At 29.9% G+C, this 22,353-nt stretch overlaps 1 protein-coding gene across 1 annotated transcript; it reads right to left on the bottom strand.

The window, feature by feature from the left end:
* Positions 1-1,249: 1,249 nt before the first annotated feature.
* LOC143254924 (dynein axonemal heavy chain 3-like) lies at positions 1,250-22,353 on the bottom strand. Its single transcript, XM_076509835.1, has 14 exons — positions 22,252-22,353; positions 20,720-20,835; positions 19,461-19,644; positions 19,078-19,159; positions 17,939-18,131; positions 15,552-15,741; positions 13,241-13,316; positions 11,909-12,028; positions 10,716-10,835; positions 7,973-8,162; positions 6,132-6,311; positions 4,161-4,297; positions 2,749-2,854; positions 1,250-1,432 (listed from the first exon to the last, which is right to left on the bottom strand). Exons 2-14 carry the CDS (start codon positions 20,741-20,743, stop codon positions 1,250-1,252), a joined length of 1,785 nt encoding a protein of 594 aa, XP_076365950.1. The 5' UTR covers positions 20,744-20,835; positions 22,252-22,353.

Genomic DNA, 22,353 nt, shown 5'->3' with positions numbered 1-22,353 from the left:
AGTTTCTTACACTGATATTATGATTGCACACAACTCTCCAACATTGAAACTATGATTTAACACAGTTCTCCTACACTGATATTATGATTGCACACAGGTCTCCAATATTGATACTGTGATTTAACACAGTTCTCTTACACCGATATTATGATTGCACACAGTTACTTGTTCAGTTTTTGTGGATATTTTGTTAAATGTTGCAGGAAGTATATCTTTCTTCTTTTCCTACTTTACAAAGTAATTTGTCAAAAGAAAAGAGTTTAATTGATCAGTAGGTTACTGTTATACTCATCAATCAGCCCAGAACAGAAACACAGTACTTTATTAACTATTTAAACGTGTAATGTTTTGCTTATTCTCATGAAATTATTTTCATGATTTCCTACTATTTTCCGCTACAGTTTATAAAATGTCTGCTCTATTTATGGAAGGTGGATAATAATATGATTTAAATTATCTTTGAAACAAAGAGACAAATTTTATCAGATGCTATCGCCATTGGATGGATAAATCAGGACTTTGTGTTGGAAACTGGCAGCACCTGCTTCAATTTAAGGAATTAATTAGCATTTCATTATTTACCAAATCAAATAAATAATGGAATATATCCATTTCATGTTAGGTCTAATAGACTCATCTGAAACATTCCAATATGAGTATACTTTTTGGTGTTCTTAACCTGACATTTCCTAATACCATCTAGTGGTAAAATAAATAAACAAATTAATGAAGAAATTTGTTGTAATGTACAATTTAACTCAGATTATTTCAGAGAAATATATATGTAATTGCTTCAAACAAAAGCAATATGTGGTAATACAAAAAATGATATTTAAATATTTAAACAAATTTATGAGTAAACACAAAAGAGATAAAGCCATAACCCACCTCTTTAAGATAATCCATTAAATTCACAAGTTCAACTGTAGTCTCAGGAGTTTTATTCAACCTCTCCGATATTTCATCAAACTTCTGACAAATCCTTCAAAGATAATCCAGTCGATCATCGATCTCACAAAAGCAATCCTGCAACTGTTTCTATCATAACACTTACTCTAATATTTTTAGCACTGTTTTATCTAGATTACTTAAAAGATGAGTTAAATCTAAGACATATATGATTTTTACCAATCTAGTGTATGAATGTTAAAACTGTACTTTCTAAAACATTCGACTATACACAAAATTAAAAGTAGAAAATTTATATTAAAAGTTATCTTTTATGAAATATCGACAACTTCACCAAGGATTACCTTCGATTTTCTTCTTTGTTTTCATTCACTTTAAAGTCAATAACTTTTTGGATCAGATTCTGAACACGAGAACAGATTTCTTCTTTAATTGGTGAGCAATCCAAACACATCAGGCCTAATGGTACTGTGTTACAATGTACTGTGATCGACTGCTTTATCTGTTCCAGCTTTAGAAGTTCCTGGAAAGTTTTTGTTAACATGTATTTGCACTTTAAAAATTACCTTTTTTGTTGTATTCATGGTTATCATGAAGTTACTTAAAATTGGTTTTCAGATAAATATTTTGCAATATGTTTGTTCTTCAAAATTTAATTATGAAAACACAAAATTTCAGAAGTAGGAAAATGACTAAAATACAGAGATAAAAGCATGATGCCAGCTTAACTTTAATTGTTTCAGAAGTTTTCAATTTTTTTCAAATACTTATTTGTAAATTTAAAAGCATCTTGGCCTAGTGTTAATACAAATTAGCTTCTTAACAATGAACCTTTAAATAATGAAACCTGATGCAACAGTGAATCATTAAAAGATGTGACCTGAGGCAACAATGACTATTAAAAGATGTAACCTAATGTAACAGAAAACTATTAAAAGATGTAACCTGATGTAACAGTGAAGCATTAAAAGATGTAATCTGTTATATCAATGAACTTATAAAAGATGTAACCTGATGTAACTGCAAACTATTAAAAGATATAACCTTATGCAACAATAAACCATTAAAAGATGCAACTTGGTGTCACAATGAATTATTAAAAGATGTAGCCTGGTGTAAAAATGAACTTTTAAAAGATATAATCTGATGCAACAATGAACCATCAAAAGATATTAAAAGATGTAAACTGACATAACTGCAAACCATTAGACTGACTAGAGGATATAACCTGATGTAACAACAAACCATTAAAAGATGTAATCTGATGTAAAAATAAACCATTAGAAGATATAACCTCACATAACAATAACCCATTAGAAGATGTAACCTGATGTGACAATAAACCATTAAAAGATGTAATCTGATGTAAAAATAAACCATTAGAAGATATAACCTCACGTAACCATATATCCATTAGAAGATGTAACCTGATGTGACATAAACCATTTAAAGATGTAACTTGGTATAACAATGCACCATTAAAAGATGTAACCTGACATAATAATAAACCATTAAAAATGTAACCTGATGTAACAATAAACCATTTAAAGATGTAACCTGGCATAACAATACATCATTTAAAGTGTAACCTGAAGTGCCAGTTTATGTGCCTTCATTTATTCTCTGAAATGTTGTAAAATTTAGTGATTATTTAAAAACTTAACATAATTACTTACTGCACTTCATCTGCAGAGTATAGACAAAGTAACATGCAATTACTCGTTGTTATTATGTTAGCATAATGTGCTTCCTTACTCAAGTAATACTTCATTAAATATAAATATATTTTATTTAGAATAATTCCTTTACTGTTCAAATTAGTACAAAAAACATTTTTACTTCTCGAAAAATTAATAGAGCAGGGTTTTTCTTGAGGAGACTGGTGACATGCCTCTCAACTGACCCATCAAGAAGTCCATTAAATTCATCATACCTCTTGAGATATCTAGAGAATTATGAAAACATAAAAGTACATAATATTTCTTGATGGATTGTTTGAGATCTAGCTGAATATACCTCACCAAAAACTTAAAATACCTCTGATTAAAAAATACAAAAATCATTCTGTGGATCTAAATCTTCATTATCAATATTCATATTAAAGGAAAATTAATCATTTATATTTCATCAGTCAAAAACGGTAACAATGAGCACAAGCTTAGTAAAGGAAAGATTAAAAATGTGTCCATGATAGAACAGTATCTAAAACAACAGGGCCACACAGCAGTGGTGATACATACAACTATAAAATCTAACTCAATCATCCTATATAGGATAAAAATGATAAGAAAACAAAATATACATATATAAATGTACTCAGATAAAATCAAATCGATACTTTCAAAAAAATTAATTAATATTGTAACAAAACAGATATCTAATGCTAAAAACTGGATTTTGATACCCAGAGGTGACAACACATAGATTGCCCACTGTGCAGCTTTATGGTGTGAAAAAAAAATTAATAATAAAATATTATCCTTAGTATCAACTCTTTTCTTAGAAATAGCTGCACACAGTTAATAACAGTTTATATGAGTGGCACTGTGAGTGGCATGGACACTTTGGCTCCTTGTTTTGATAAGATTTTATCCTTAAATAAATGTTTGTCTAAGATAAATACATCCTCATTAAACTACATTTTACTTTTCCTGTTCTGTTGCTTGCTTCCTAACTGTTGTATTAAGTTAATCAGAGGATAAAATTAAAACTGTAATTTGGAGTACATTAGCATGAAAAGAACCATGTAAAGAATATTTAATCTTACCAGATTATTTAAACATTGATAAATCATATAAGATCATCTGTCCATAACTGAAGAGAGAAACTCATCTCAAGAATAATACTTTTCTGATATTTTTTCTCTATATATATTTTAGACATTAAAGTTACGATTTTATTTATAATATAAATGGGTATAAAGTAATGTTGTTGAAATATATATAAATTCTTCCTACATCAAGTTAAACTTCTGAACAGAAAATATTAAATAAGAGTGAAGACATGTATATCAATGGACAAACACAAATTCCAAGTCATGGACAAATAACAGACAACTATCCAAACAGTGTAATTTTTAACTTATTTCTGGGTGAGAAATGGGGAACTAATTCTCCAAAACTTATTTAGTTAACCTATAAAAGTTTTTAAAATGCTTGCTTTTTTTATTATAGCACCACATTTTATAATTGTGACAATACCTAATAGATACCAACATTTATAAAGAGGTAAGTCATGGAAACTCAACCCACTTCTCTGCTCCTACTGTATTCTTCTGAAAGATTTTGGCAGTTTCTTTCAGAGCTGCCTGCATGGAGTCATCGTCTGTGAGGACAGAACAAAGATACATTTGGCTTTCTCTCATCTCTGGAAACAATATCTTCTCAATCTGTTAAGAGAACAGAAAAATATGTTACAGTTTCTAAACCACACTTATCTCAAAACAATTCAATATGGTGTGGAGTGAACCTGTCAAAATTCACAAATTTTTTGAAGATATATTAATACACCTCAAGATGTATCTTTAACCATGTTTCATAGCACACATATATCCAACATATCACACACAATATATAATGGAAAATTTTCATTACATTGTTATCTTGTTACTTTAAAGCAAATAAATTCTTGAACTTATGTTTCAAAGATACCTTGACCTGAACTTTGTCAGATAGAAATATATTTGTATTCTGATACTGTTTTATGACTGGTCAGCTGCAGTGAGAGTTGTATACACATTGTTTGTGCTTTTGGAGAAACATTAATTCCAACTGTTGAATAATACAGAGAGAGTCAGAACTTAAAACTGTTGAAGGACACACACAACAAATCAGAACTTACAACTGTTGAAGGATACAGAAAGAGAGTCAAACCTCATTGGGAAAGTCATATTATTATCTGATATTTGTGCATATTTTATTTTCATTTTGATTTCAAGTTCATCTAGTTGTATCTTATATTGTTCTAAGCCTGAAAGCAGTGTAATACAGTATTACAGTGTTTAGCTGTGTTTCTACTCATGTAATACAATAGAACAGTGTTGTATTTCTGCCTATGTTATATAATAGAAGAGTGTTATGTTGTGTTTCTGCCTGTGTAATATAACAGAACATTATTATGTTGTGTTTCTGCCTGTGTAATATAACAGAACATTATTATGTTGTATTTCTGCCTGTGTAATATAACAGAACATTATTATGTTGTATTTCTGCCTGTGTAATATAATAGAACAGTGTTATGTTGTGCTTCTGCCTGTGTCATAAATTAAACAGTGTTGTGTTTCTGCACTTGTTCTCACATTAAAATTTTGTCCAACTTAAATGTCAAACCTCTTGTTAATGCAAGGGTAATTTATCTGTGTACCATTATTCCTCTAAACCAGGACCACTACCAGGATAGAAAAAAAAAGGAGAATTTATAAACATTTTTCCATAATGCTTTGAGTGACCAATTTTTTCTAACGGTTGCACACGTTCTTTTAAAACTGATAAAAATTTGATAAACATTTAGAATACTTAACGTGTCAAATATTTAAACTTTTGGTTAGATATCATATGTAATTATATGTTACTAGAAGAACATAACGCAGCCCAAAGCTACTTATATTACTCAAGTTTGCAACATAAACAATGAAGACATGGATAAGTAAGAGATAGGAACTATTTGTATGTATACTATATGTACCACAGACTTAATTTTGTTACCATTCTGAAATATTAAACTTGCTTTAACATTGCACATAAATTCTAGTTTTCTCTGTAAGGAATGTAATTTACATGATAAACACACACACACATATGGCTGGTGTTACTTTTAAATAAATAAATGTAAGATTACAAAACTTGCTTCTTTAAGTGCTTCACCTTGATATTAACAACAGCTATTAAATTATTATTGTTTTCGAAACTTAAAAACACGTGTATACAGCAATAAGCTTTCCCATAATAACAACAACATTTAAAGGCACTAAAAATACATCTGTGGACCAATTTACATTAAACATAAATTATTAAAAGCAAACAAACATTTCAAATAATGACTGTTCTCACATAAGACCTTTTTCAGCATGCTCTTATAATTGTGTCTTAAATACAATTTAATGAATACTGTGTTTATTCTATAAAACAATTCCTAAGTTAAGATTAATTGTAGGGTTGAAATCACACACAAAAAAATATAGGATGCAACCTAAAATAATACATGGTAGAATATATATGTCATACCTTGGGAATGTTTTGGTTAGCATGTGCAATTTCATCCACCACATTAGCTAAAAAGTCCTGGCACTGTGCTAAATTTGGTACACACTGTACTGAGTTACCTTGAACACTGACTTTCAATAACAGCAAACATGGCTGTAGAAACATCAAGTCATGATAGTTTCCAGTAAAGTCATTTCCATCCTAAAACAACAACAACTCCATAAATAATGTAAATAATTTGTAGAACGTTTGAATTAACCCAAACTGTAATGTTTACAACCAACTTTAACTACTGACAGGTTTATCATGAATTAAAGTTTAATAAGACGATAAAACTATTAAGTTTTGTGTATTATAAGCACATGTACATGCACCTCACATAACACGTATTTAAATGGGTTTATGGGCACGGGAACATGACGTTCATGGGTGTATTTTGCTTTGCAGGTCACTAATTATAGGTAATAAGCTAAGGTATCCATAGTACTAAACATCAATTTTTATTTATATGGCATCTCCTTCACATATTAATCATCTTAAATGGATGCCAAACTAGAGTATTTGTCCTACTTGATTTCCAAGAGGATCACCAACATCAGTTCACACCTTCATATCAGGAAAAATTACAGCACATACTGCAGATAAGGTTTCACTTCTGAAAACTCTCCATTGGCTGACACACACACATTAACAACTGGAATTTTAATAACTATAAAAATATAATGTGGTTTTATATACTGTTTTCTTTTGCCATTTCTGTTTAATTGGTCAACTCTTTATATCCCAAGGAAGGCTCTAATGTATTTACACTCTTAATAAAAATATTCTATATTATAACAGTTTTACATGCTATCTATTAAATCTCACTTGATTCAAGTCCTATTCTAGATGCAGTGTAATGCAAAGGTAATTATTGTTATTTCACTATTCAACTAGGTTTTATATTTTGTGTGTTATACATTCTTATTTCTTTAATCTTAATTTCAATACCAGTATTGTTCAGAATTTTAAAGATATTTAGCAATTTTTATTGTTACATATTTCTATTCTAAGGAATATTTTTTACTGTTAGATTAATATATACATTTCAAACTAATGTAAACTGTTTAAAATGGCTTTCATGAGATTATTCTAAAAAATATTGGTGACAGTGAGAATATCCATATAATAAAACAATGCATTATAATCAATATACCTAAGAAAAGTACACTAAATTAAATATATATTTTACTGGGTTAGTAATTTTATTCTGCGTAGGTAGACTGCTTTGATACTGAAGAAAATTAAAATTATAGTGAAGAACACTGGAGCACAGAAAAAGAAAAAAATTCAAAATAATGTAAGAGTCTGTTTATTTGTTTAGAATATAAAGTCAGAATTATAAATAATGTAAGAGTCTGTTTATTTTGGTATAATAACGAGTCAGAATTATAAATAATGTAAGAGTCTGTTTATTTTGGTATAATAACGAGTCAGAATTATAATAATGTAAGAGTCCGTTTATTTTGGTATAATAACGAGTCAGAATTATAAATAATGTAAGAGTCCGTTTATTTTGGTATAATAACGAGTCAGAATTATAAATAATGTAAGAGTCCGTTTATTTTGGTATAATAACGAGTCAGAATTATAAATAATGTAAGAGTCCGTTTATTTTGGTATAATAACGAGTCAGAATTATAAATAATGTGAGAGTCCGTTTATTTTGGTATAATAACGAGTCAGAATTATAAATAATGTAAGAGCCCGTTTATTTGGTATAATAACGAGTCAGATTACAAAGGTATATTTGAGAAAATATTATTAACTTCATATTCATATATACCATATGTCACAACATAGATATTTCAACTACAACTGACCTTGTACAACTTTATAAAACTAATCCAATTTTTGAGGCTTTTCATGACAGCTAAGCGAAGTTGTAGAGACATCAGGGCCGCAACTGTAGAGTAAAACCTTTCCACCCTGAATAATGAAGCATTGCTGTGTACGAGATTGGCCCAGTCATCTTTCCTGTCAATTAATACTTGGGCACAAGCTGGAACCCACCTAATGAAAAATGTAATTATTGGTTCATGTTTACCAAACTGAGTGATTGTATTATTGATATGTAAATACTCTAAAATGTGACAATTAAATTTTAAAAAACTTAAACATTTTTACTGGCTTTGCATGCTAAGTTGAAAATAAAAAATTAAATAAATAAATGCTAATACAGAGAGTAAAGAAACTAATCACCAAATGAACATAAAACTGAATAATAAAACTTTATATGACACTTTTCACGTTTACCAAATATTCAGGTGTTATTAAAGGCTTAAGTTGAAGGGACTTGATCATATTTCTCATTAATTTACGGTAAAACATAAATAAGGATATAACAAAGGATGAGCTAGGTTTAGTTTTGTCTCATTTCCTTGACAGAGTACAGTAATGCTCATTAGCTGAATTTGTAAAATGAAGAAAAAAAAAGGACTCCTTGAAAACAATATAAGTTATTGTAGATGTATGTGTTTTTATCTAATATTCTACATTCTGCCAGATAAGGAAGGCTTAACTCTTTAAACTTGTAAATTTTTGGTATTATGTAGGGATGTCTTCATGATTTCCTAACAGTTATCACAATAACGTATAAAATTTCACTCTTCTTAATATGGTGGATAATGACATGATTTGCATTAGTTTACAGCCAGACAGACATTGTCACTGTCCACCTGGGTTAAATTGGGAATTCCAGCTGGACATTAGAAGCAACCACTTAAGTTTAATGAGTTAAAAAATCTGCTAGCAATGCTCTACTAATTAATGAGTGTTGTTTTCCTATGTCTTTACCTCATATTGTGCATCATAACACATATGAGAGATGTAAAAAACTGCCAATATTCCTACTAATTAGTTACTGAATTTTTTCATAGAAACATTTACAATGCAAGTTTGACGATTTTCTTCTAAATGTTCACTTAAATCCTCTTTAAAGTTGGGTCTTATACAATCTTATGTTTGTAAACACATTTTTTTGTTTTTGAAATTCAAACAAAGCTACACAAGGGCTATCTGTGCTAACTGTCCCTAATTTATCAGTTTAAGACCAGAGAGAAGGCACCTAGTCGGCTATACTTTAAACTAAGAAAGTAAGAAAGGTTATAAATTTGTATTGGGATAATTTATTATAATCACTTTTGAAAAATATAATCAAAAGCTATGAGATAAGTAATCAACGTGAGTCAATGTAAAATGAATGGAAATTGACCCACTTCTACACAGAGAATATGACAGTAATTTGGACGACATAAAATCAAGTTATGGAGTAAAATTAAATTTAGATTCTTCGGAGTGACTTTCGTACAACAGAATCTATAATTGTTTTCCACACATTCTGATTGGAACCATAAGAAAGATATACAGTCTGGAAGCCAATGAAATGATATGGATACAATAGATAAAGGCTAAATGTTTCATCATCCACTATTCTAAAGGGTTCCCAAAACTTTGTTTACAGTCTGTTTCATTTATCAATTCATACTGGTCTCAGTAGTATATAAATCACTCTCTTACATCTAGAACCACTGGTTAAATGCAACAGCCATTTTTTGTGTCCACTAATTTCTCAAGCATGAAAACATTGTCTTTTCCCATATTTGCTCAGCAAATTTTTCTTAATTCTTTTTCTTCTAACTCACAGGTTCCACTCATCACTGTTGTTATCTTCTCAGATTTTTGCTTTGTTTTATACTTGCAATTACAAGGAAGATTTTTCAAAAGTTGAAAGACTAGGGTCTAATTTAATCTTAAACCTAGTAATATAAAGAATTAAATATACAGTAATATTTTGATTAGAGACTACAAATTGTTAACTTTCTTTTATTATTATCTATAACTAATAGATGTCTAGTAAGTAGCTCAACTGTGAAGGTCACACCCTGACAGGAAAACATCACGAGGACACTCAAAGGTCAGGAAATTGATCAGTATATGCTACTGTTAATGAATTATCACCAATAAATAATTTATATTACTGTAATAATTTACAAATAGAGCACCAAGCAAGATTTTGTTTAAAACATTTCACATCATCAACAGAAAGTTTCTTTTCAGAATTTCACACAAAGGCTATCTACACTACTCATCTCTAATTTAGCTGCATAAGACTGCAGCTAGTCATCATCACCCACCACAAACCCTTGAGCTACTCTTTTACCTATGAATAGTGAAATCCACCATCACATTATAATACCCCCTCAGTTGAAAGGGCAAGCAGGTTTGGTGTGATGATCAGTTGAGCTTGTGACCCTCAGATTGCAAGTCAAGAGCCCTAACCATCTGGCCATGCTGAGGTTAAAAGGAAAGCTAATCACATTTATATTTGTTAATTTTCAATCATCAACAAATCCACTGGTAACTGTTCATAAACTTTAGAAACCTGTTGACCTCTTACTTAAAACATATTATCACAAATATTACAATGAATAATTTATGTTTGATGATAATCTAATATATTCAAATCACATAAAATTAGAATAATCAATTAAATAATATAATGTCATACCCAAATAACAGGGGACAGACATAAATAAAACAAATTCACAAAAACCTACAGCTTACTTATTTATCAGCTCTTCACGGCCTTCTTTGCATTGTTTTGTAAGAACCACATTCAACTCCATAGGACTTAAAGGCAGTTGATGCAGTGTATTTAGTTGTAAAAAATCAAAAGATTCAAATCTAGTAAAAATACAAACACAGTTGAATAATAAGTTCCCAATTAGTCAACTGCTTTAACATTTAAATTTAAGATTACTTACAATGAAGTTATTGGTAATTCTAAATACACTTAACAACATCTTAATGGTTCAACAGGGTCATGTATCTATCCTGACTAACAACATATGCACCTCAATGGTTCAAATGGTCCATGTACCTAGTCTGACTTATAAAATCTGCACCTCAATGGCTCAAATGGTTCATGTACCTAGCCTAATTAGTAAAACTTATACCTTAATGGTTCAACTGGGTCATGTATCTAGCCTGATTAGTAAAACCTGCACCTTAATGTTTCAACTGGGTCATGTATCTAGTCTGACTAACAACACATGCACTTCATTGGTTCAACAGGTTCATGTACCTAGCCTGATAAGCAACATGTACACCTCAATGATTTAACTGGTTCATGTACCTAGCTTGATTTAAGTATTTCAAAAATTCAAGTTCATATTTACAGAAAATATAATTTTATTATAAGGATTATTTCTTATCCCTATAACAGAAAAAAATATTAAGTTCCAAATTAAACCTAAAGAGTCTGATGTCTTTTTATTATAAATCTACTTCCAATAACACTGTAATAGTATCTATCATTAGATTTATATCAAAATTAGGTTAAAATATTTGTATACAACATTTTTCCCTTCACAACTAAAAATCACTAATATTACTGTTTGAATATTAACCATTCAATTAACCATTGAATGCTTAATAAGAAAAGCTAAATCAAATGTTTCTGTATGAAACAGGGAAAAGTATTTCTTCATGCAGAATTAGAATGATTGCATAATGGAACACAATTATTTCTAGTTTATTTTGTATCTTATCAATGGCATATTTTTATGTCATAGATCTCACATTTTAATGTTAATATTCTGATTTACAATTTCTAAAGTTGTTTACAGCTAGTTCCAGATTTTAAAATCATCTTAAAGCTTTGCAATTTCTCCTGAAAAACACTGAAATATTAAGTTAATTTGAAGAACTATTTTAGTTAAAATACATCGACAACGAAAAGTTAAATATATAGTTACCTTTCTTTCCATAACTGCTTTAAATGAAACATTGTTGGACTAGATATAAACAATTGATGTTTCAAAGCAGACACTGCTGTTGCATAAGACTCATGCCAAGGGACTGGTGCACGAATAACACTACAGAAAGTAAAGGAAAACTTTCATTTTATTTTTCCTGAAATGTCTTAATTATTGTAAGATGATTTGATACTGCCTTACATCAGGATAAAGTAAAATCGATTATGAATAATAACTGATGATAAAGCTAAAGTACTTGTATTTGAACCTTCAGTGTTTTATTATTGAAAGTTAGGGCAAATATGACATTAATCTACAGAGATTTAAACCTATAAATTTAACAAACTATGACTGTAAGACTTTAAGATGTCATCATCTGTGTAAAAACAACTTAGAACTGAGACGAGAGAGACGATACCAATTAAAATTTAATTCACTTAAGTCTTAGCTTTAAATATCATAACTGCACACACTCATAATGGTAAAAATGTGCATGAGAAAAAAAAATGTCAGTAAATCACATTAAAAATATGATATTGATACCCTGATACTGCTTTCACCAAGGGCAAATGTAGGTGTTAATTAAATTAGTATAATACTCTTTAAATACTGTTTTTAATAGCACAATGCTTTTTAGGGCACTAGTTAATACACTCTTTAAAATATTACTTTAAATAGCTTGAAATAGAATCAAGCCTTACTGAGCTACCTGCTGCATCCACTACAAGGAATTGAGCCCTATCCTATAGTTGGAGTGTTCATTATATAAATTTTTAAAGAAAGAATTATGATCTTTAACTTTACATGATAAAAAGGCCTAAAATTAAAAATCATTTACAATGTAAGCTCATAAAAATGTTATTTATGAAATGTTTGAAATGACAATCATGACAAAATATAATAAGATCATGAAATTTGTTGTTGTTTGTTATTAAACCCAAAGGGCTATCTGTGCTCTGCCCACCAAGAGGGGTTTGTTATTGGGCTCAAAGCTACATAAATGTCTATCAGTGCTCCGCTAACTATGAGTATCAAAACATGGTTTCTAGCAATGTGAGTTGTGATAACTAGTCAAATGTCTAAAATATAAGGTACAAGTTCTAAGACATAGCAACATAACTCACCAAGTATCTCAAAATGGCTGTTATGGGTATTAACACTTTACTGCTAAAGCAGAGAACAATGCTTTGACCTCCCTAGGTAACCTGAAGATGACCTAGAAAGATCAAAACTTCGTTCTCTGCTTATCACTAAAAGTTTTAATCCCCATACTAGCCATTCTGACTTACATTTTTATTTCTAGTGGGTTTCTCATCATCAAGAATAACTCACCATGACTTAAACCTATTAGGTACCTTTGGTATTTTCAATCTCAGCTTTTCTCCTTCATCCAGCAGAATATAATCAACTGTTTTGCAGAAAGGAACAGAAAACATAAAAGATGATCAATTCTTTAACATCTTAATAACATCTCTGAAACTTTTCAACTTTAGTTTCAGTATCAATATGACATGTGTGACACTCAATCCTTCTTTCTGTTCATATAAGTTGAATTTAACTTATATTGTGATATATGTGCAGACGTTATGTATGCTAAAGCATATGGTAACATACCAAGTTGAAATAAAAACATTCATGAATGTAGTCTCCCAGTTATATAGTTCACAAACTGATTTTATTTTACATACCTGACTAAGGTATATTTAAATCATATACTAACAGATCACTACAACTATATTTTGATTTTGTTACAAATAAACCTACACACTATACTATTATATCTAGCTTATATTTCAATAAGAAATTTGTTTTTTAAAGACTTTGTTTATTACAGATATTTGTCATTGGTTAATAACAGACGATCATAACTTATACTGTATTTTATCTTATGTTTAGTCTTAATTGTTAAATTTATCAAGTCATCCCTTAAGTAATGTCCAATTTTAGGTTCAAAAAAGTGAAAGTATTTCAAATGCTTTTAATGTTATTTAATCAATAATGTGTGTTCCAATATAATTAGTTACTTCCTGCCAATGATTCACAAGCTTTTGAATGTCACTTCTATATATTTCTTGTGGTTTGAAGGAAAAGAACGTAGAGAGGGTAGTTTTGATATCTTCATTTGTTCCAAGCTCTTTTCCATCAAGATAGTTCTGCAAACTTTGGAGTAGATGACAATCAGATGGGGTAAGGTCTGGAGAATAAGGAGAAAGTGGAAGTTTTTCCCAGTCTAGCTCTTCAATCTTTGCAGATGTGATCCTTGCTGTATGGGGCCGTGCATTATCCTGGTGTAACACAACACCTTTGAGATTGATCAAAGCAGGTCTCTTTTCTTTCAGTGCAAAGTTCAAGCACTCTAACTGTTGACAGTAGACGTCTGATGTAATCATCACATTGAGTGGTAGCAACTGAAAGTGGATCACACCAACAATATCCCACTCTAGGAAAGTCTTGTTACGCATTTGGTGGAACACTGTTGGTGTGATCCACTTTGAGTTGCTGCCACTCAATGTGATGATTATATCAGACTTCTATTGTCAACAGTTAGAGTGCTTGAACGTTGCACTGAAAGCAAAGAGACCTACACTCTTGCAAATGTAACTCACCTTTTTTGACAGGTTAGTAACTGGAGATGAAAAATGGATATATTATAAAAATGTTAAATGCCTCAGACAATGGCAAATGTCCACTCTTGCTCTTAGGTTGGCTTCTGTCAAATCATGGGAGACTTATTTTCCCAGTTTTAACACCTTTCCAAGCTGTTTCAGACGATGGTGAACTGTTGAATGGGTTGAATTACGCTTCTGTGCTAGTTCTTCAACTGTTACAGCACAATCTTCATTGAGTGCAGCCAGCAGTAGGTCATCATTAAACTCAATTGAACATGGCACATCACTTAAGCTATAGTCACCTGATCTGAACTTCTGAAACCACCTTCGACATATTCTTTCATTGAGAGACTCCGCACCATAAACACCTTGAATGTTTCGTATAGTTTCTGCTACACTGTTGCCTTTTTTAAACTCATAAAACATTATATACCTAAAGTGCTCCTCAGACACATCCATCTTCATAAGGGTTTATTTGACTAATGATCTGAAAAAGTGGAGTTGGGTTAGTTTCTTTTATTTGTCTGAACATTTTGATACATGCCCTACTACATATTTTAGCCTTCTACAAAGACAGAAATGATGATGCACTTTCTATATTAAATTTTTGGACATTACTTATGGGATGACCTGATATAAATTAGCCACATTTACTAACGATTGTCATGACTAATTATAAACTCTGACAATGTAGTTTATAAAGAAATTCTAAATGTACTGTATTCTCAGTGAAATTACAAAACCATAATATTTTTATTTTGTTTTATATTCCTCAGAACCTAGTACAAACACACATTTATATATTTTTGATTTTCTTAATTTGTTTTAAAATAATAATAAAATTTGTGTAACTAAGTGACATCTGGTGAGTCACATGATCAAGTAGGATCATATTACTTTTTGGTATTTTTTTGATTAATTAAGAACAAATTAGTAGTATCAATGCTACATATCCTGAAGACCTACATATTCACTTCAGCAAGTGAAAGACCCCTCAAAACACCATATAAGGAATGTTAGAATAATTTCCTTGCCTATTGCCTCCTTGAGATAAAGACAGTAACCCTCTTCAACCTCGTGACTGATATCTTCCAGTATCTTATCGAAGGATCTACACATCCTAAGTTTCTTACTCTGTTTCTGTTTGACATGTTCCAAAACATCAACAGGTTGTGGAGCTAAGTGTTTGTCAGCTATCCCATTTTGTACGTAATACAAGTATTGCTAGAAAATTCAAAATTATTTTTTGTTTTTATTTAATCAGACACTGTTTACTTTAACACTACTTTCAGAGATTCCCACTAAAACATACATCATAACTGACAATACAGAACAGAAAATGATTCATATAAGAAATTATAACTTTATTGTATGATTACCTATGATGTGCATCTGATATGATACATAGAAAAGCTTATTGTTTCCTATAGTAATAAAAACTTCTTATTGCAAATAAGGATAGTTGGAATAAAAGTTAAGATAAACTGATAAGACCAAATACAATTCTAAAGAGGTTATAGTTTAATTTTATAAGTCACTGGTTAGGCCAGATGTGAAATATTGTGTTCAGTCTTTGGCTACTTACCTTATAAAAGACATTGAACTGTTGAAAATGGTTCAGAAGAGGGTTTGTCATGTGAGATTTTGAAATCTCTCAAACTGTTTTGTCTTGAAAAAAAAAAAGAAGAGTTCAGGGAAACCTGATTGAAGTTTAAGATTGCAAAAGAAATTGAAAGGGTTAGATGTATCTTTTTTTTTTAATAAAGTGAGAATGTTAGGACTAGAAGACAAAGTATAAATTTTGGTGGGGTAGGAGTCATCTTCAGCTAAGACAGCATCATTTTCCTAACAGAATGGTTTGCTTTTGGAGTGGGCTACCAAGGGAGTGGGTTGCCTTCAAATGTTGTGGATGCAATAAATTTAAGTGGGTTTAAAAGAAAACTTGACAAGTATGTGAATGATAAGGGATGGCTTTAAGATTTTTAAAACATTAATTTATTAACAGACTTAGTTTAATTTAGAGGATGACACAGCTAAGATGGACCAATATATCTCATGTTATCCTAAAACATTTTGTTAAAAATAGCTCCTGAAAAAGCTGTCAAGCAAATGGTAGGATCTAATTAAAAAACAGCAGCTAAATCTGTTATGAGGTTGTTTATTTCTGGAATAAAGACTTAATTTTTGTTTGGATGTTAAACTTCAAGTAATACATTTTGCTCCATCTTGGAATCAGTAACTAACAGTGCATTGAACTTAATATTTCTTACCAATTAATATTATGTGTATGATTTGAAATCAGTACCTGACAATAAAAATATATTTTTCCACATTTATAATGGAAATATACCATCAACATCAACTATCTTTTCAAAGCTTATGTGCACACACACACACACACACACACACACACACACATACACTTGCGAGAAAGTTTCTTAAAGGATTTTAACCACACTGTATAAACAGTGTTTATAATTTCTAGAGAAAAGGATACCATACTCTACTGGTGGGTTTGGCTGGGAAGTATTGGGTTTGGAATAAACCATTACTGAGATTATTATTTGGGCTGGAACAAGAGAAAGGTCACATAGCTGAATCTGTTTGTAAAATATTCTTTTGAAACAGAAACACGGCATTCTTGAGATTAACAGCAATTCCAGACTTCAGAGCTAGTGAGATCTAACAGTAATTCCAGACTTCAGAGCTAGCTAGTGAGATCTAACAGTAATTCCAGACCTCAGATCTAGTGAGATCTAACAGTAATTCCAGATCTCAGATCTAATTACATCTAACAGTAGTTACAGACCTCAGATCTAATAAGATCTAACAGTAATTACAGACCTCAGATTTAGTGAGATCTAACAGTAAATCCAGACTTCAGATATAATGAGATCTAACAATAATTCGAAACCTCAGATCTAATGAGATCTAACAGTAATTACACTGTGCATATTTAACAAATTTACAAAAACATTACAAAACATTTAACTTCTAGACAGAAACCAATTCCTGAAGAAGGCTTTAACAAATGAGCTAATTTATTGTTACAAAACTGCACTGATAAATTATTAAATAAGAAAAACCAGCACAATAAATGTGATGTATAAATATGCATCAAAGTATTTATACCCACAACAATAACAGATGAGACAGATGGTGAGGACAAAAACCTATATTGTAATTCTACAATAAAACTGAACATCAATTTTCTGTTACACACTGTTGTATTGTGTTTTTTCTTTTATCAATTATATTTATCTTTGTAGTGTCTCCCAAAAGAAACAACAGATTTCATAAGTTTGTGTTTTTATACGTTAATTGTATTTCATAAAACTCTCTGGTTCACAGTCGTCTAAAAATATCAAACATGTACAATATTATTTTTTTATAAAACTGTTGTGATGAAATGAAACTTTACCTCAAGTTCCTTTCCTTCTACTTCAGGGAAAGTGTCATCATTTTGAAGATGAGCCACAAACAGCTTCTGTTCAAGTGGACTCATAGGTCTACTCTCTGATTTACTGTCTGACAGTCGACTGTCTAATGATTTACTGTCTGATAGTCTACTGTCTGATGATTTATTCTTCGATGATCCCTCATCTGTGTGACATCTTTGAAGATAATTTTATCAGTGAAAAAAACTTATCATAACTGCTTTACTCAACAGAATGTTAAATAATTCTACTAAAAACTTTACATGAAACATTACATGTTTAAGTTTGTGACAAAATAACTTTTTACCACTGTATTCATATAAATATTGAAAATAACAAAAGATCTAATTGTGAAAAAAATATGGTTATTTCTATTGATAAAACGAAAGCTACAAAACGTAATCAAGGTATATGGATTATATAAGAACAAATATGACAATATTAATTATAAGTTAGAAAATTGAGAGATATATTACGGAAACATCAATATGAAAGATAATCTTTGATTCAGAGTGTGCAGTAAGTCCAACTTTTGTACATAAAAAAATGAGAACAGAAACCTGACTTACAACAGCAATTATATCAAGCTTTTATATTAAACACACTTTATTCACATTACAAAGAAAAACTGATGTTTGGAATTTTTTAAATAATTCACAAATAATTTAAATACCTAACACCCACCCTAAAAAAATGAAAACTTACCAACAGGTACTCAAAATATTACTAAGACAAATGTAAAGGTAAGTCATATTTACAATTTGAGCAACTTTCCTTTTAAAACTAATGAGATCATAGCTGTCTAATAAATTAGATTATAAATAGAATGTAGGATGAAAAATGTTAAAAATTAAACACTTTGTATTATAATAAGTTCAACAAGAAACACACCTACATTTCAGGTTTTACTTTTTTTCTTGACAAAAGACAAAATCGTGAAACTGGTTTCAAACAACACAGAAATATCAGTAACTAGAATTAATCTGTGCTCTTTAAAACCATGACAATGTTTGAATATATAGTGATGTTGTTAATGTCCTAGAATGTTGTTTTATATCTTTAATTTTTTATGACAATATACACAAAATATAAAACATTTCTTATAAATAAAAACACACATTACCTTTTTCTACTAATGACTTCTTTCACACCTTGTTCCTTTGACTGTTTTGTAGGTTTATTCTTTGGTTTAAATGGAACTATAGCTTATAGCAAAGACATTATACATTATTAGAATATGTTAACAGTAAAAAACAAACATGGAGTTGTTTGGTGCAGTGAAAGTTAAACTCATAATTAGTTATTTCAATTTTGGTGACACATATACAATCATCAGTTAACTATTACACATCTCATCCAACTATACTTTCACATATAAAACTATGATTTTGATTTATAAAAAATATTTCAAATAATGGATTAAAATGAAGCAAACCTAGTTATACATTATTTTCAATATGTCATGGTCAGTCAAGAATTATATAAATGTTGCTAAGATGTTCATACCTTCTGTGTTACAAAAAGGCCTTTTTGTTAATAAACGAATACTTAAATGTTTCGCTCTTGGAGAATAGTTATTGGCAATAGAATCACAGAGAGTTCGATGGTATGGTTGTTCCTTATATGGGGAGGCCAGTGTCCATGAACTTTCTCGCATGAGAGGTGGATAATCTTGATTTGACAATACCAACTGCAATTAATTTGAATATTCACATATTATTAAAAATTAAAAACATTTGTGTAATAATACAGAAGTACCTACATACCTAAATTTATTATATATATGTAGTAATGAAAAATTTCACATACATATATTATAGACACAGAGCATGCATTTTGTGTAGTTATAAATAATTAGTAATACATTAAACTCTACATTCACAGTTCAATGGGAAGCTAAAGATGGGTTAAATAATTATAGTTGTTGGAAGTTCCAGATGTCTGATTTATCGAAGCTCTCAAGAAAGTAGATACACTAAAGATGGATTGACTTTTTGTACTGTTGTTCTGGCATTTATATCCAACCACACAAGTGAACACAACCATATAGGAAGAAAAGAATACACCTTATATCCCATATAAAGTAGGAGAAGCAATGACAATGGAGACATATATATATAGACACACAAACAAAATCACAGGTAGTTCAATGTGTACTGAAAATATCTCATACATGCTTCTTCATTGCAACTGATTAATAACTCCTAGAAAACATTCACAAACGTTTTTTTTAAAAAAGAAGGATTTATGTTTAAAAACACAGATGAACCTCAAATTTTTATAGTTCATTGCACATAACAACAACTTCCTATGGAGCTGACACACAAACAGGAGAATTTATTGAATAGCTTTTAAGGCAATTGATCCCACTGTGTACGCAGTTGTTAAATATTTTTGGATGTTTAACAACTGAGTACACAGTGTGATCAGTTGCCTTAAAAGCTACTCAATTCAGTAATTGTATTTCTGTTCAAACTTACTCTAAACACTACAGCTTTGAAATACATTGATAACTTAAACTGTTGGATAAATATACTTAGGAAATTATAAGTATGCACAAGTATTACACTTCTTTGCGACAAAACTTCTGGTTACTTTAAACACTGATGTAACTCTATAACTTGACACAAACAATCATGTGACTGGCTGACACAAGTGTTCCTTTGCTTCCAAGAATTTCAATTAAAAAGAGCTCGAAATGTTTGGAATTGATGTAATGTTTTAATGTATAAAAAATAACTTTCATATAATTCAACCTGACATACCCTGTATAGAGAAGAAGAGTCCATTTCTGTAAATTGTAAATCCGATGGTGAAAAACTGCGAACAGTTTTTTTATGTGAACCTTTTTCTGTTTTTAGATGTTACTGATTCGGGTATTCTACAGGGAAAAAACTGAAACTTAACGAAATTATGAATATTGTTTCTTAAAATATAAAATTATATTTTAAAAAAACATTTACTCACCCTTAAAAATGTGGGATTTATTTGTATAGTCTATTAGAAGAGATTATGTTTCTATGCTCATGTTTTCAATTAATTTTCATATTTAATAACTACATGAATTTTAACTCACAAATAATTTCTAAAATCAACAGCTATTTTAAAGGTTTACATAAGGTCTTATTTTTTTCATTTAATTTTGCTCAGTTATCATGCATAAAACTTCTAATACCTAAAAGAAAGAGCTTTGGTTACCTTATTAAATTGTTACCATAAAAATCTGAACTAAAGTAATGCAGTTTTCATTTTGGTTAAACCTTTCCATATATATTAGCAGTATAAGCTTAATGATAGAAAAACATACTGACATTTTAGGCTTTCATACTACTATATACAAATAGCTACATATATACTTGGTGCAAAAATTACTTTCAACCTTTTTCATGTATCAATCAATGATACACATACAATCTCAGATCTGCCATTACACATGCAATAAAATAATATCCCCTCAATTTCTGAAAACAAAGTTATAAATGTTAATGCACAAATATATAAGTATATACCTAAAGAAAACAAATTAGCCATTTATGTTGCTTGATAAAGAACTAAGGTAGTGTCAGACTTAATTATGATTATTGAAAAGCTTCAGCCACAAAACAATTTTTTTTTCAAACCATTTATACAAAATTTAATATAATGTTTATCTTATACGAATCTGTAAATGTTGAAAGGTGTAATATTTTTCAAAATATGGTCGAAACATCAAATAAATGATCAGTATCATCTGGTGTAGTTCATATTTCACATCGTAACATTGCTATGACATTACTAATCTATATCACAAAACAGCGTGTAAAAATAGCATTGAAGACAGTTTTTGGTAAAAAAAAAAGGTTGTAGTCAATAATACAGGCTTCAGGTTTAATAAAGAACAATACGGATTAACTGAAATGTAAACAAATAAAGCTAGCATCTAAAGTTACTGATAACAGTAGCATAACTTAAAATTTATATATATTTTAAGTAAACAGTTCAGATGTTTGTACAATCTAATAAAATGTGATTAATATTACATTATTCTCATTAATGAGTGGCTGGTGATCGCATTTTTGATACTTTCATAAATATTATACTAGAAAAAATATATTTAATGACAAAACTACGATTTATTACTTAAGTTTAACGTAGGGAACATGCTTATTAATAATATAATATTATTATTTTATATAACGTTGACACCGCAGTAAGTGAGCTCATCCATAAAATGTTTATGATAGTTTCCTGTAAACGTTGCGCTATTTCTTAAAACTTATTTAAAATTATTTTGTTAAACTTTAAAAAAGCGTCTTACTCATAATATTGCTCAAGAGATAAGATGTCACTACACCCGTATCCACGAGTATATCTTTGATAATTTGACACATGCTGCTGTATCCATAGCAACACCTCACCC

Source organism: Tachypleus tridentatus, chromosome 7, assembly GCF_004210375.1.
Source record: "Tachypleus tridentatus isolate NWPU-2018 chromosome 7, ASM421037v1, whole genome shotgun sequence".
Lineage (NCBI taxonomy): Eukaryota > Metazoa > Arthropoda > Merostomata > Xiphosura > Limulidae > Tachypleus > Tachypleus tridentatus.
The sequence above is the reverse complement of the archived record's forward strand: the minus strand, read 5'-3'. Positions and strand labels throughout refer to the sequence as shown.

Bases quoted from the DNA above. Each gene is read 5' to 3' on its own strand.
- LOC143254924 (XM_076509835.1), bottom strand. From the start codon at position 20,743: ATGGACTCTTCTTCTCTATACAGG. The intron at 19,645-20,719 runs GTATGTCAGGTT...AATTAATTGCAG, and splicing joins ACTCTTCTTCTCTATACAGG to TTGGTATTGTCAAATCAAGA. The intron at 10,836-11,908 runs GTAACTATATAT...TATTTTTACTAG, and splicing joins AAGCAGTTATGGAAAGAAAG to ATTTGAATCTTTTGATTTTT.